Raw genomic sequence first — 13975 nt, 5'->3', positions numbered from 1 at the left:
GCTACACCTCATCCAGCTAAGCTAGTAGCCTCTTCTGGCTTCTATGCTCGGTTAGCATCATTCTTTTAGAAAGCGGAGCCAACTGGGCTCTCTGGTTTTGGTTAGCAGAAACACAATGCAGAGGCACATATTAACAATCTAAAGAACAACTCCGTAAACAGCTGAAACGTTCATGTGCTCCTGCATCTGTAAAGCTGTTTGATACGTTGTAAAGGTATTTTGTTTTGTTCGTTTAGGCTTTGTGTAAAATGTGTTGCTTCTTGTTTTGGTTGGCATCAGTATTCACGATTTAGCGAACCACTTTGGCTGTGTTTCCTGGAAGGAGTCGACGGGGGAGAGGACTGTCCCCAGAACCATCTTATCACCAGCAAACTGGTTGGTCCACTGTAGAAGTGAACTGTTTAGTGGGGAAACCAGTTTGTTTGTGACTCCTCAGTTTGATGAAGCCCTTCGTATGGAGGGCGAAACGTCTCTCGACAATAAAAGAAACTGTCCAGATGACCTGACTGAACATTGTTGTATTTTTTTTTAACCTGGATTATTGAGCATGAACCTTGAACATGGTGAAACTTGAATTGTTCAGTTCTTCGCATCCTTCAGTGTCACCTGCAACCAAATGGTAAAGAAGGACGATATTTGTTCATCTGTGTATGCTAGTTAAACAACACATGAACTTTAGACTGTTTTATGAAAATTTCAGAAGTAATTAAAAGACCGATTGGCTGCCACGATGACTAACATTAAGGGATGAAAGGTGATGGATGATATGCATTCCTTTAAGATCGTTTAAGTTTAGCTCATTTGCCTAAAGTAGAAAAAGACTGAAAGTTAAACAAACCGAGGAACAGAGGTGCTCAGGAACTCTGAGCCAAGACCCAGACTGCAAAATAAAGATCCTCGCATATTTGTCTGGACTTTCCAGTGCATGTGGCATCCTGATGTTCTGCCTCTACGGGCCAGCCAGGAATGATAGCCGTGTCAGTCGTGAGTCCAGCTTTACATCCTCGTTGTTTTTCACAAAGGCAGCATAACTTTCTGACGAGTGTTAGTTCATCTCATCTGCCTCAGCTCTTTCAGCATCTGAAACAATCCTCGCACTTAGTTACTCTTAAACTAACACAAATAAATAAGCTATCTACACTAAATGTATCCGCTTGCCAAGACTTTTAGTTGAGTGTTAATTGCCGCCATCATCAGCGGGAACTTGCATCCGTCTGTCCCCCTGTGTTACAGGTCTGTCAAACATTTTAATAGGAAAATAAAACTAACAAATGGTTTTAATTAAAATTCTTAGATTAAAACATTTGTGGCAGTTTATTTAGTTGTTGTTGTTTTTGTCTGCGTGCGCCTTACGAAGCAGTCCTGATGAGAAAATTATGTTTAGCATTTTGCTTTTCCATCGGTTTTTGTAAAGAACATATTTGGAACAAAAAAAAACAACATAAAGCAAAACTCTTTATTTATTTATTTGTTTATTTATTTATTCTGTTTGGCAACAGGATCACATTCAAGATTGGGGACATGTTTTTCTGTAACGTTTAATCTCTTTGACGCCGTCAATGTGGTTGTTTTAATGAAATCAAACAAGTAAGACAGTTTTTCACATTTTAATTATTGCTCCCATCAAAGGCAAAAGGGTGATAATGTTTTTGCCCATCTGTATGCGTTTGCTTGTAGTGTTAGCAAAATATTTCATCCACCACTCCACAAATTTCAATGAAACTCTCAACCAATTAACTTTTGAAGTCAATTCAAGATGGCTGCCACCAGTGCTGGCCACGATTCGGCTACTCTGCTAATAGCAGAAGTAACTTTCTGTTTGGAGGGTTAGCATTCTCGCCAACTTTGAAAACCTTTAGTGGAATTAGCTTCCTCTAAATTTAAATCCCGTTAATTCAAGTCTGCTTTTTTTAAAGACAGTTATTCTACAATTAGTCTTTCAGTTCACTAAAACATTCAGGACATTGGTGATTTACTTGGAGCTATGCTGTGCAGATCTATGCAAAGCTAAGTGGTACCAGGTGACATCCGCACCCCCACAGTGTTTCCCCCCTCATATCTACCACAAACAGTCTGACTCATGATGTCAGTTTACAGCCAACAACAAGAGACTTTAACAGAAATGCCAAACCAAACCACAACAGGACAATAACATGAAAATCCCATTGTCACACTCAGAAACATCGTAAACAGTCATCAGCATTGCACACGGGCTTCCTACCCAGCATGCTTTGTGACTCTCACACTGTCTCTGGGATGTGACTCTCACACATTTTACACGTCTTTACTTTAATACAAACAGATTTATTGCTGAGAATATTGACGACGACGCACAGCAACTTTAGTTTATAAACGTAGTTGACCTCAAAGAGGATCGCCAAAGTGAGTTGATTCATTAAAGCAAATGACACGAGTGAGACGTCCCACACACATTGAACGCATCACGCTGCTTCAGCCCAGCAGAGTTCTGATGACTGTGCACGTGACGATGTGATAGACCGGATTAATTTTTGAAAGCTCACCTCTGATCGGGACATGGACGCTTTACCTGTGATTTATGAGTTGTGTTCAGTTACAACGTTGTCACATTCACAGGCGTCACAACAACTATATGTGCAGGGGACGTGTCCCCCTCACATTTAAAAACTGTTTGTTTGGAACCCCCCCTGCACATTTTTCATGAATTATTCGTTCACCCAGCACTGTTTCTATTTTTTTGTGCACAACTCCATTCCACTTGATTACTAGGAGAATACTCAAACCACTGAAATTCCACTCTGGGTTTTCCTGGTTCCAACAGCTCACCACACTCGGTGTTTCCTCTGGGTCACTTGCCTCTGCAGGACGCTCATCTCTGAGGGTTTTTTCTTTTTGTCAACAGGGAGAGGGAGACACCTCTATGTGGCGCGCTAGCTTAGCACTACATTAGTGCTGGCAGTTGGTGGGTGGTGTAGGATGTGTGAGAGAAGAGGAATGTGCTGTATTCACTCGGGGAGAGCTGTCGGTCAGGCTACTTCTTGTTGTGCCGTGCTCTCTAAAATAGTTATTGAATCAAGTGTTTACTTATGTAGGTAAACGTAGATGTTTAACAACCCGTTAAAATACATCAGAATACTGGAAATGCCATCTACTTTATTCAGAATTTTCAGGGGGAGGACCCCAGACCCCCCCACCAGTATGTCACCCCCACATTACAAATACTTCTGACACCAATGGTCCCGTTACAGTCTTACAGTGTCGGCGACAGCAGTGTATGATAAAAGTTAGCACCTTAGCGTTAGCTTTCGGATAATTTTTAAAATCTTTTTAGCCATTGAGCATTAGCGACTTTAATCTTTTAATTAGTGAATGAGTGGTTAGCAAAGCTAACTTTTTGTTTAGCTGTGCCTAGGCCTGTCACGGTAACAAATTATGCTGGGCCATTAATCGTCTCAGAGATTATTGCGATAAGCGATAATATTGTTTGGAGACTGTTTTAAACTGATGTAGTGATAATGACATAATAATGCGAATACATCCTCTCAAAGATCAATAAACTTTAACTTCAAAGGAACACTTAACACTGGGACTGGAAAATAAACAAAACAACCAAAAACAAAATAAAATGGACTCTCGGTCTCCGTTAACAAAAATGTACTTGAATAAAAACTAACTGTGACTAAAAAACTGGTGGACTGTCGGGAACTTGAAGTCGGAGATGGACCACCGGTTGTAGTTTTTCCCAGCTTTGGATGATTGCGCTTTAGGTGCAGGTGCAAGTTGGTTGTGTTGCTGCTCTTAGTTGCTACCGTTTTATGACAGATGTGACACACCGGCTTGCAAAGGTGCAGCGGTTCGCCTCGGTCATTTGGTTTGAATCCCAAGTGCTCCCACACTGCTGCTGTTGCGTTCGACTTTGAAACCAGTTCCATTTTGTTTTTTCCTCCAATATCAAATAACGTTTCTTGAGCTTGCTAACTCCTCACGGGGCTCTAACGCTGCAGGGATACAAGACGATGCACCTTGGCTGGCTACCTGACGCGATAGGTCACTCCCCCTTACGCTAAGGAAATGATAAAGGGCGGGGTCAGTGAAGAACCGGAGTTGAGCCTTTTGTCTTCCAGTGTCTTCAGTAGAAAGAGAGACACGAAGAAACGATGAAGCTGATAAATGAAAATTATCGAACTTAATTTATCGTGCGTTTAATTGATTTATTGTTTATCGTGACGGGCCACAGCTAAGCAACATTTAGTAAACATTAAAAAGGTGACAACTCAAACAGTTTTAAAGATACTGAGCTGAAGTTGAGTGTGATTGTAGCTGAAGATGCTTTATAGTTTAGTTGCTAATTGAATTTATAACGAGATGTTCAGCCTTCTTTACTGAGCAGCTTTATATTTTAACAGCAAAGTTTTTGATGAACTCTTAAAATGTCAAAGCAGTGTTTTAAATAAACGCGCTCAGTTTTTTTTAACGAAGTGTTATACTCGATTTGTGAAAAAAAAAAAAGTTACTTTTAATGAGCGCTACATGGAGAGAGAAATGTTCTTAAGATATTTGAAGAATTTAGTTGGAAATGTTTTACTGGTTGTGTATGTTGCAATTTCTAAAAGAACTCAAGGCTGCAACATAGCAAAGTAGTACATTCTCATTTTCTAATTACAAAATGTCTAGATTTTTAATAGTGATTGCTCAGAGCAAGTGTTTATTCACTTACAACACAAACAACTCTCTGTCTCCATCTTTATCTACTTTGTGGTTTCTGACATTTACCCGGAAATGTCCTTATATAAAGTGAGAAAAAGTATTTTATATGATCACTTTAAGAACTTTCCTTGCATGTGCCTCAGCACTGGGAAGGGTTTGATCTTTTTTATATGTAAATGTTTGTTCACATGTCCAAGGGAACGTGAACTAAAGAGAAACCTGTTCCGTGGACTTCCCGTCCAGCCCTCCTGTGAACACCTCAGGCCTTTTGTCGCCGCTCTTTTCCCTGTGACGGCACCGCTTCCTCACAAGCGCCTGAGGTTGACTCACTTCCTCCTTTTGGTCTCTCTCTCTCTCTTACTCCGTCTCAGGTCTGTGGTACTCCGTCCGCTTTACAATTTCCTGCTGTTACATAGTAACGCAGAACCGAAGGTAAGCTTGATTTCACTGATTCAGTCCAACTTGTCCTCAAGTTTAGGGATGAAACGAGTTGCGTGTTGCAGCAGCCCGGGCTCTTAGTTTTATCAGGAGTATCTCAGATTTGTGCCTGGACACTTGAGTTCAACAAATGCTTCGTAGGAGTTCCCTTTTTATTTTAAAGGTGAGAACGGAGGTGCATATTTTGAGCAGGTAGCACGTGCAGCCCAGCTCACTTGTAAACACTGGCTCCTTTCAGCAGCACAACAAAAGGCAGAAGCTTCAGCTCTTACTAGTTGCGTGTGAGCTCGTTTGTATGATGCACGGTGCAGGCCGTGCAGAAACAGTCCCACACGCACAGTGGGTGTCGCAGAAAGAGCTGGCACAAAGCTTTTATGCTCTTCCTGTTGGGTTCCTCCTCCAATCAGCTGATCGTCTGAGTGCCGATTCCCTCACAGATAAAATGTTGACGCTGCACGTTTGATTATTTCCTAATTGTCTTGTGAGTGCTTTTGCTTTTGTTTCATTTACACTTTCTGAAAAGTCACAATGTTCACATTTGAAGTTGAGCAATGATAATAAAGTGTTGTGTAGTTTCACTTTAGTCATGCAGATGGCAACATGGCAGCAACCGACCATCTTCAGATATTTTACAAATTGTCTAAAGAATGAGATCATCCTTTATTGTAATAAAAACATTAAGGGCTTACAATCCCTGACAAAATGCACATCTCGTCACTTTTCACGTCAGATTTTTAAACTAAGATTTTCTTACGATGAGGTAAACTAAAAGTAAATAGAGTAGCATAAGAACACACGGAGAACAATAACTTAAAGTAACTGAAGAAACCTTCACGTATTTCTGCGAGGAATTTTATTTTAAATATGTTGAATATTCTAAGAAGAATAAAAGTTACAAGACCCAAAAGTCATATCCCACTGTTTTCAACCCAGCTGTACTTTTTGATATCCAAATAGTTAAAATAGCATAAAGTATAAGGAACTAGTTTGAGTCCATAAAAGGGACAGGAGACACTATACACAGGGAAACAATGTAAATGCTGACTCGGCATTCACACAAGAACTTATTATCTAGCTGGCTTATGGCTCATTAGACAGATGACTGAAGGTGACCTGTACGTGTTAAAGGACTTAACACAAAATCACATTTTTTAATCAGCTTATATTGTTGCATATTTATTGCTGCTGTTTTAAGAAATTAGGCCCAAATCAGATAAAGCGAAACTCCTCTCCGCTTGCATACACCAGAGTTGGGATCTGATCTGCAGAGAAACAGAAGTGAGAGATGTGACAGATCTATAGACGTTGAACTCCCTTTCTGTTTACTTGTTGTGTTGAAGCAGAGAAGCTATTTGTGTCTAAGTATGCAGAAATACACAAAAGGTGCACACATTTTCATGCAGAACCACTGACACCACAAACATCTACAAATACACTATTGCGCACACAAACACTACAAATGTACACCACAAACTTCCCGCATACTCATATCTCTGTCTTTTTCTGTCAGTGACTGCCTGTTTTGAGAAGAGTGGGGGGGTGGGGGGGGGTGTATTGACTGGAAACAAGTAACAGTGACCCGACACAAACTCTCTCAACCAAGGAATAACACAAACTGTGGAGCGTGTTTAAGCCTTCAACATGTTCTGAGTGAAGAAAGCAGCTCGGCCTCTGTCCGCTCGAAGCCCCGGCTCAAAAGGAGAAACTGAAAGCAAAATCCAAGAAGTTGCAGCTTGTCAGTAAGTTTGATGAATTGTGAGTTTGGTTAAATGTCCTTTGTGACCTGTGAGAATGTTGCAATGCCGTCTGTCACTGTTTTTTTTTTTTTGTTTTTGTTCCTATGCCCTGAAACTCTCGAAATATCACTTAAGTAGCTTAAAGTAAAAGTTCAAATCCTCAAATCAGTTCCGTTTTGAAGCAGTTTTTGGAGGAAAACGGAGCCTGCAATTGTAAAAAAAAAAATATATAAATATTTTTTAAGTCATAGCAAGTGTGTGTGTTGATGCTACCACATACTCATTTTCCGTTGTTTTCCATTCAGCTTGATATAGTGCACCAATTTACATGAATACTGATATCAATGCAAAAACAATGTTACAGAAAACAGCCTGGCTTGAATCCTGCAATGTCTCTATATCACGTTCAACATCATATGACTCTCCAGTGCACCACCCACTAGTGGAAACACCACACACAAGAAAGTTAAAGCATAGCCAGCCAGGGCATTGGCAAAACCTTTGTTCCTGCAGAATCAGTGTGTGCACATGCTGACAGTTTCTAATACACTACAAAACAGTCGTCACCAAAATAAAGGTCACACACTGATATTTGGTTGGAGCGCCTTTAGCTTTGATCACATCGTTCTCTGTGTCATTGTTTCAATAAACTTCTTCAATGTCACAAGATCTGTTTCATCCAGTGTTGCATTAATTTGTCACCAAGATCTTTCATTGATGACGAGACACTGGTCATGATGGTGCATCACTTCTCCTGCCTCTCTTCTGACCCTGATGCACCATCACTCTGGAACAGGGTCAACCTGGACTCATCAGACCACATGACCTTCTTCCATTGCTCCAGAGTCCAATCTTTATGCTCCCTAGCAAACTGAAGCCTTTTTTCCAGTTAGCCTCACTGGTTAGTGGTTTTCTTAAGGCTCCACAGCTGTTCAGTCCCAGTCCCTTGAGTTCCTTCACATTGTGTGTGTGGAAATGTTCTTACTGTCTCTATGAACCACAGCCCTGAGTGCTGCTGGTGTTCTTCTTCCATTTGATTTCACCAAACGTTTAAATGATCACTGATCACCATCAGTCAGGATTTATTTCCGGCCACATTTCTTCCTGGAAGACGATGGGTCCCCACTGTCCTTCCAGTTTTTAATAATGTGTTGGACAGTTCTTAACCCAGTTTTAGTTTCTACAATCTCCTGAGATGTTTCCTCTGCTTGATGCCAATGATTTGACCCTTCTCCAACAGACTGACATCTTTCCACGACCACCATGAGTCTTTCATCATGTTGTTGAAGAAATGAGAAGCAACTCATTGCACCAGTTGGAGTTAAAGAACTTGTTGCAGCTGAAACATGATCGTCCGTGCACTGATGATCCAGCAGGAGCCTCAGACCTGTTTCATTAGTTACATCCAGGTGGAGACTTTATTTTTGGCCAGGCAGTGCAGATTTTTTAATAGACTGCGTGTTATTGCGACTTTACAAAATCCTTAACTGTATAAGTGACAAACAGAAAATACGTGTACATTAGCGAGAAATCGCTATAAAACTTAAAAACCTAACATTTCTTGAAGAAATTGATATATCACAAGATGTGATGCTCATATTATACTGCAGTGGAGTATCAGCAAACACCAAATCAAATATTAGCTCAATGTCAGTCAAACTGAGTAAAAGCTGGTCTCCCTAATCAGGTCTCTCTTGTAAATGAGTCCTCGAGGCTCAATGGGATTTACTTGTCTAAATAAAGGTTGAATGAAAAAAAAGAAGCTGTGTAGTGACTGAAAAAACAAGATTTCCGTACAAATGACTTTTCTCCACAAGGTGTCAGAACTCCCCGTTAGAGATGGGATGAGGAGTTCAGTTATCCAGGAGCGACTCCGAGTAGAGCTGCTCCTCCTCATCGAGAGGAGCCAGTTGAGGTGGTTCTTTTAAGGACGCCTCTCTAGGGACACATTTTCAGGGCATGTTGAACTGGTAGGAGACCCAAGAGAAGAACCAGTATGCACTACAGAGACTGTCTCTCGGTTGGCCTGGGAACGCCTTGGAGTCCTCCCAGAAGAGCTGGAAGAGGAAAGAGATGTCTGGGCCTCCCTGCTCAAGATGCTGCCCCCGCAACCCGACTCTGGAACAAAAAGAAGATGGATGGATGGATAATGTTAATTGGCTGTGGTGGCCAAGTTCATTTGGGATGATTGCCAAAGTTTAAGCTGTAAATGTACCTTCCATGAAAACTTTCTGAAAGTTTCATCAGATGTTGGTTCATTAGATGGTTTAGAGTTATTCTGGTAACACAAACAAAAACTTTACTTCCCTTCTTCGCTTTTTAGTGGCAGGCGATGATGCTGTTGCTCAGCTGGGATGGCATGAGAAGTCTCCGTGCAGGAAGTACATTCTTTATGCACTAAAGGAGCTGCACAGTTGATTTGCGGGGGTTGATCCTGGCTTCTGCCATCACATGTCAAACTGTTGTTGGATAACACTGAACCCTGAGTTACCCCCATCCTGCAAACTGGTGTGTGTGTGTGTGTGTGTGTGTGTGTGTGTGCGTGTGTGTGTGTGTGTGTGTGTGTGTGTGAACTGGTGAAAGTGAGTTGTATTGTAAATGTGCTATTAAATGATTGCAGTTTGTGGCTTTTTATGAACACGTTCTTTAAGCTTTGCTTTTTAAAAACATACAGTTGTCTCTCGCTACTTCCTGGTTCATTTATCGCAGACTCGCTCTATCGCGGTTTTTCAAAATAAGAGTGGACATGACACACAATCTGCATGGAGTTTTTATTTCAAATACATTATTTTAAATTATTTAGCACCTGCTGCACCTTTGTGCAACCTACACTGCAGGATAAACTTCCTGCTGCAGCTGATCAGCTGTTCTCCATGCAATATGGAGAAGTGGGCGTGGCCAAGAGCGCTTGCAGGTGGCTGAGAGCAGAGGAGGCAGGGAGCTGAAATCATGACATGCTGTCTCTTTTAGAGCGTTTAGAGTTTAGAAACATTGTTTAGAATGTTGCAAGAGTGTGGGAAGGGTTTAAAACACCTTTATATTTATATATATATATATATATATACATATTTATATATAAATATATAAATAAACTACTACTTACTACTTGTACTACTTGTACTACTGTTCCTACTTCATGGTTTTTTACTTATCGCGGGTCTTCGTTGTACAGATCCCCCACGATAAGTGGTGGACTGCAGTATATTTATTGCTCTTACTACGCAACACTTCAGCTGGTGCAGCAAAACAAAAACAGTTCATGGAGCAGTTTGTCAAACTGCCAACTGAAAGTTTCTTAACGCCTCTTTGATCAAATGTGATTTTTTTTTTTTAATTGCACATCTTTAATTCATCTTGTGTTGATTCTGAGTTCTTTTCTTTTGCAGCCTCAGGGCGTTGAAGATGGCAGTGTGGATTCAGGCCCAGCAGCTTCAGGGAGATGCTCTGCACCAGATGCAGTCGCTGTACGGTCAACACTTCCCCATCGAAGTGCGACATTACCTCTCCCAGTGGATCGAGAGTCAGCTCTGGTGAGTCTCTCTGCTGCTTGTGAAGTGAGGCATTAAGCACCCATGAGCTTCTTCATGTCTGTCCTGTTCCCTGCGTGTGTGCTTGTGTATGTGTGTCGATAGGGATGCTATAGACCTGGAGAACCCACAGGAGGAGTTTAAGGCTAAACGCTTGCTGGACAGTTTGATACAAGAGCTGCAAAACAAGGCTGAGCATCAGGTGGGGGAAGATGGCTTCCTGCTTAAAATCAAACTGGGACACTACGCTAACCAGCTCAAGGTAAGTTGGCCAATGAAGGTAGTTTGAATTTGATGAAGATCTTTTTTAACAAACTCTTTCTTATACAAAACATGTTGTTTTCAGAGGGTTCTGGTTAGTGATCTGAATGCTGGAGATATAAATGTTGAAACATTTGCTGTTAAACTACAGATTAGTCACAACTCTGCTGTTTTTGTTCTTATAGATTGAGCACATTTTGCTCAAATTCTCAAACTTATATTGTAGTCAGCATTTCTATTTAATGATGATGTAAACACAGGACAACTAGATGAACTGGTTTGTCACTCCTGATTTATTTCTACCAGCAATATATAAAACTTTGCAAACCTTTCTGTCCAGTTTATTGGTCTTTTTAATTTAGTGTTTTTTTTATCTGCTACTGAAAGACAAAGGCAGACCATAATGTTTTTGACTGTGTGTGTGTGTGTGCATGTGCTACTCATTGCACAAGATATTTGTATAAAATTGGAAATAACTTTGAGGCAACCTTGTTCGTCTGTTAGCAAAATATCTCAAGAACCACTGTCCAGATTTAATTGCAACTTTTAGAAAAATTATTTGATATGGATCTACAACCTTTGGAGTCGATCCAATTTATTGTGGCTGCCACAACTAGTTAACATTAGTCAACACAAAAATGACTAACTTGGTCAATTTTACAAAGATTCAGCTCAAATTTGACGTGGTAGTAGTAGCTAGGAGTAATTCTCAACACGTACTCTGAGTGTGACGTTGCAGGGTATTTTAGAATGTTCTTTTGAAGGTTTGACCAGAACAAGCAAGTCTATTTTTGCACAAAATATGATCTTTGTTTAAAATTCTGAGATGAAAGATGATGGGCAACATGCATTTCTTCAGGAAATGCTAGACCTTTAATGTGAAAAAGATAAAGGGTTAAGTTGTGGTACACATTCAAACTACATTCAAGTTATTAGCAGTATAAACTTTGTTTGGCAACGAAAGCAGCGCAAGTAAATTTAAACTGCTTTTACTTTATAAAAAAACCTGATTAATACAAAAATTTACAGAAAGACAGAAACTAGTTGTATAAAAGTGCCTACAAAAAAAATGAATCTACCTCATCTGACGTCTGCAGAATATCTGGGTTGCTGACGATGAAACAAGACGGGCATGTGTTTTGGATGCACAACTGTTCAGCTCAGTTGCCTTCTTTGCAGTAGTTCCTAGAAAGAGTACATAGTGCACATGGTGTAGTGAGAACAGGTTGTAGCCACTCTTGAGGAAAACAAGAGAATGGCCCATGTGAGTTGTAAGGTAACCAACCAGCGCTGCTATTTATGATCGAATTCCCTGCCTGCAGATTACTTCCTGTTTGTCTTCTTACCAAACTGAAACCAGGCGTGACAAAAAGCAGACGGAATCAAATATCACTCCGAGTTCTTTAAACAGTTGTAAAAGCAAGTTGTGATTTTATTTTTGATTGATCAACTGAACCATCACCACCTGGTTAAAAACAAAAAAAAAAAGGTAAATTGCAGCAAAACTATCAGAGTAAGAAATAAGCGTCTGCACTGCGTGAACACTTGTGAGTCACGTCACTGACGTGCGCCACGCTGCGTCTCATTAATGGATGTTAGCGTGTCTCCGGCATCGGCTCCAGATCTTAACGAGGTTCTTTGATGCTGCTAAATTGTTGTGTTCGGTGTGCTGCGGCCGCTTTGCTCGTCAGGAGCTAACGGGGCCTAACGCAGCTCATGTGCTCCTTGTCTTGCAGAGCACGTATGACCGCTGTCCTCTGGAGCTGGTCCGATGTATCAAACACATCCTCTACACAGAGCAGAGGCTCATCAGAGAGGCTACAAATGTAAGTGGGATGCATGTGAACGTAAACTCCACGCGATGATTCTTTCAGAACTCGACTGAGCCTGGCGACACAAAGAGGAGCTCAAACTACATAATGGGTGCTCCATGCACAAACTGGGTGCAGTAATTGGATAACAGCTCTGTTTCTTCAAGTGATGCATTCTGAATGTTATCTTCTGCTTAAAGATGTGACAAAAGGTCTTATTCAAAGAAACCTTTGGTATGTCTGCATATAATGCTGTCATAGAAGCGTGCATGTTTGCTTTTTAGATTGAATTTTCATAAATGTGCACTGGTCGGCCGAAAACAAACACGAAGCACTGAAACAATGAATTATCCTGGAGCTAAACAAAACACTGAGAAGAAATAGAAACTACGTCACGCTCAGTCAGACATTATTTGCAAAGATGCTGTGATCAGTTAAAGCCTCTCATTGCAAGCTGTTAAATTACATTTAAAAACTTTTCCCCTCAAGTGTATCTATCTGAAACAACAGACATTCACACAGGTCTCTCTTGTAAACGAGTTCTCGTGACTCGCTGACACTGACCTGTATGAATAAAGGTTGAAGGAATTCATCTGCATCTTTACTCAACAAATTTCTCAACCATTTACCAATATTTTTATTTCTCCGAAGGCGGGGCCTGACGAATCAAAGTTTGAGAACCACCGGTGTAAACTAAGAAATTGTAGCATATTTTGGCAACAAACAGGAGATAATTTTTTCACGAGGGCTTTCCTATTTTGAAGCCATTGTTGGTGTAATGCAGGGGTGCCCACACTTTCATCATGCGAGCTACTTTTATAACAACAAAGTGATTACCTGCTATAAGGCCCCGCTTACACAAGAACAACCAACAATGAGAAAAACACATTAAATGTTTTTTCAATGTTCATTGGGGTAATAAACAAAAAATGATCTGGTTTATATGAAAACTCTGTAGTTTCCATGTCAGTCTGGTTGCCAGATAAGAAATTATGAACTCTAATAATGCTGTTGCTTTAAAATTATAGTATTTTGACCTAAACTGTCATATGTGCTGACTTAAGATATGCTAAGATGAGGTGTGTGTTATGTTTGTTGAACATGGGCACAGAAAAGTAGGAGGTAAATAAGACATTTTAAATTTATCTGACAACCCTGATGGGCTCGGCTGCATTTAATGCGCATGCAGCGTCTGCATTATACAGTTACATCCAAACTGGTGAACACACTGACGTCTCCTTGGACCCTGGATTTTATTAGTTTTGATCCTTCAGGCTGAAAAAGGCTGAGAAGCACAAAAACACTCTACTCCCTGCCGTTTATTATAACTGTTGTTATATTTATTATAACTGTTCATATAGTTGTTATAACTGTTGTTATAGTTGTTATAACGGTTGTTCTAGTTATTATAGCTGTTGTTATAGTTGTTATAACTGCTGTTATAGTTATTATAACTGTTGTTATAGTTATTATAACTGTTGTTATAGTTGTTATAACTGTTGTTATAGTTGTTATA

The 13975-nt window shown here is 40.4% G+C and overlaps 1 protein-coding gene across 1 annotated transcript in view; it reads left to right on the top strand.

Moving 5' to 3' along the window:
- The window catches only part of stat5a (signal transducer and activator of transcription 5a), an 83826-nt gene that overhangs the window by 42655 nt on the left and 27196 nt on the right, over window positions 1–13975 (top strand). Inside the window, exons 2-4 of the mRNA XM_037689273.1 lie at window positions 10247–10390; window positions 10493–10649; window positions 12385–12474. Of these exons, the coding sequence (XP_037545201.1) occupies window positions 10263–10390; window positions 10493–10649; window positions 12385–12474 (375 nt within the window). The 5' untranslated portion in view covers window positions 10247–10262. The remainder of the gene's footprint in view (window positions 1–10246; window positions 10391–10492; window positions 10650–12384; window positions 12475–13975) is intronic.

The sequence above is a fragment of the Nematolebias whitei genome, chromosome 15, assembly GCF_014905685.2.
Source record: "Nematolebias whitei isolate Nwh7 chromosome 15, NemWhi1, whole genome shotgun sequence".
Classification (NCBI taxonomy): domain Eukaryota; kingdom Metazoa; phylum Chordata; class Actinopteri; order Cyprinodontiformes; family Rivulidae; genus Nematolebias; species Nematolebias whitei.
This window is presented reverse-complemented; position numbering and strand designations above follow the sequence as displayed.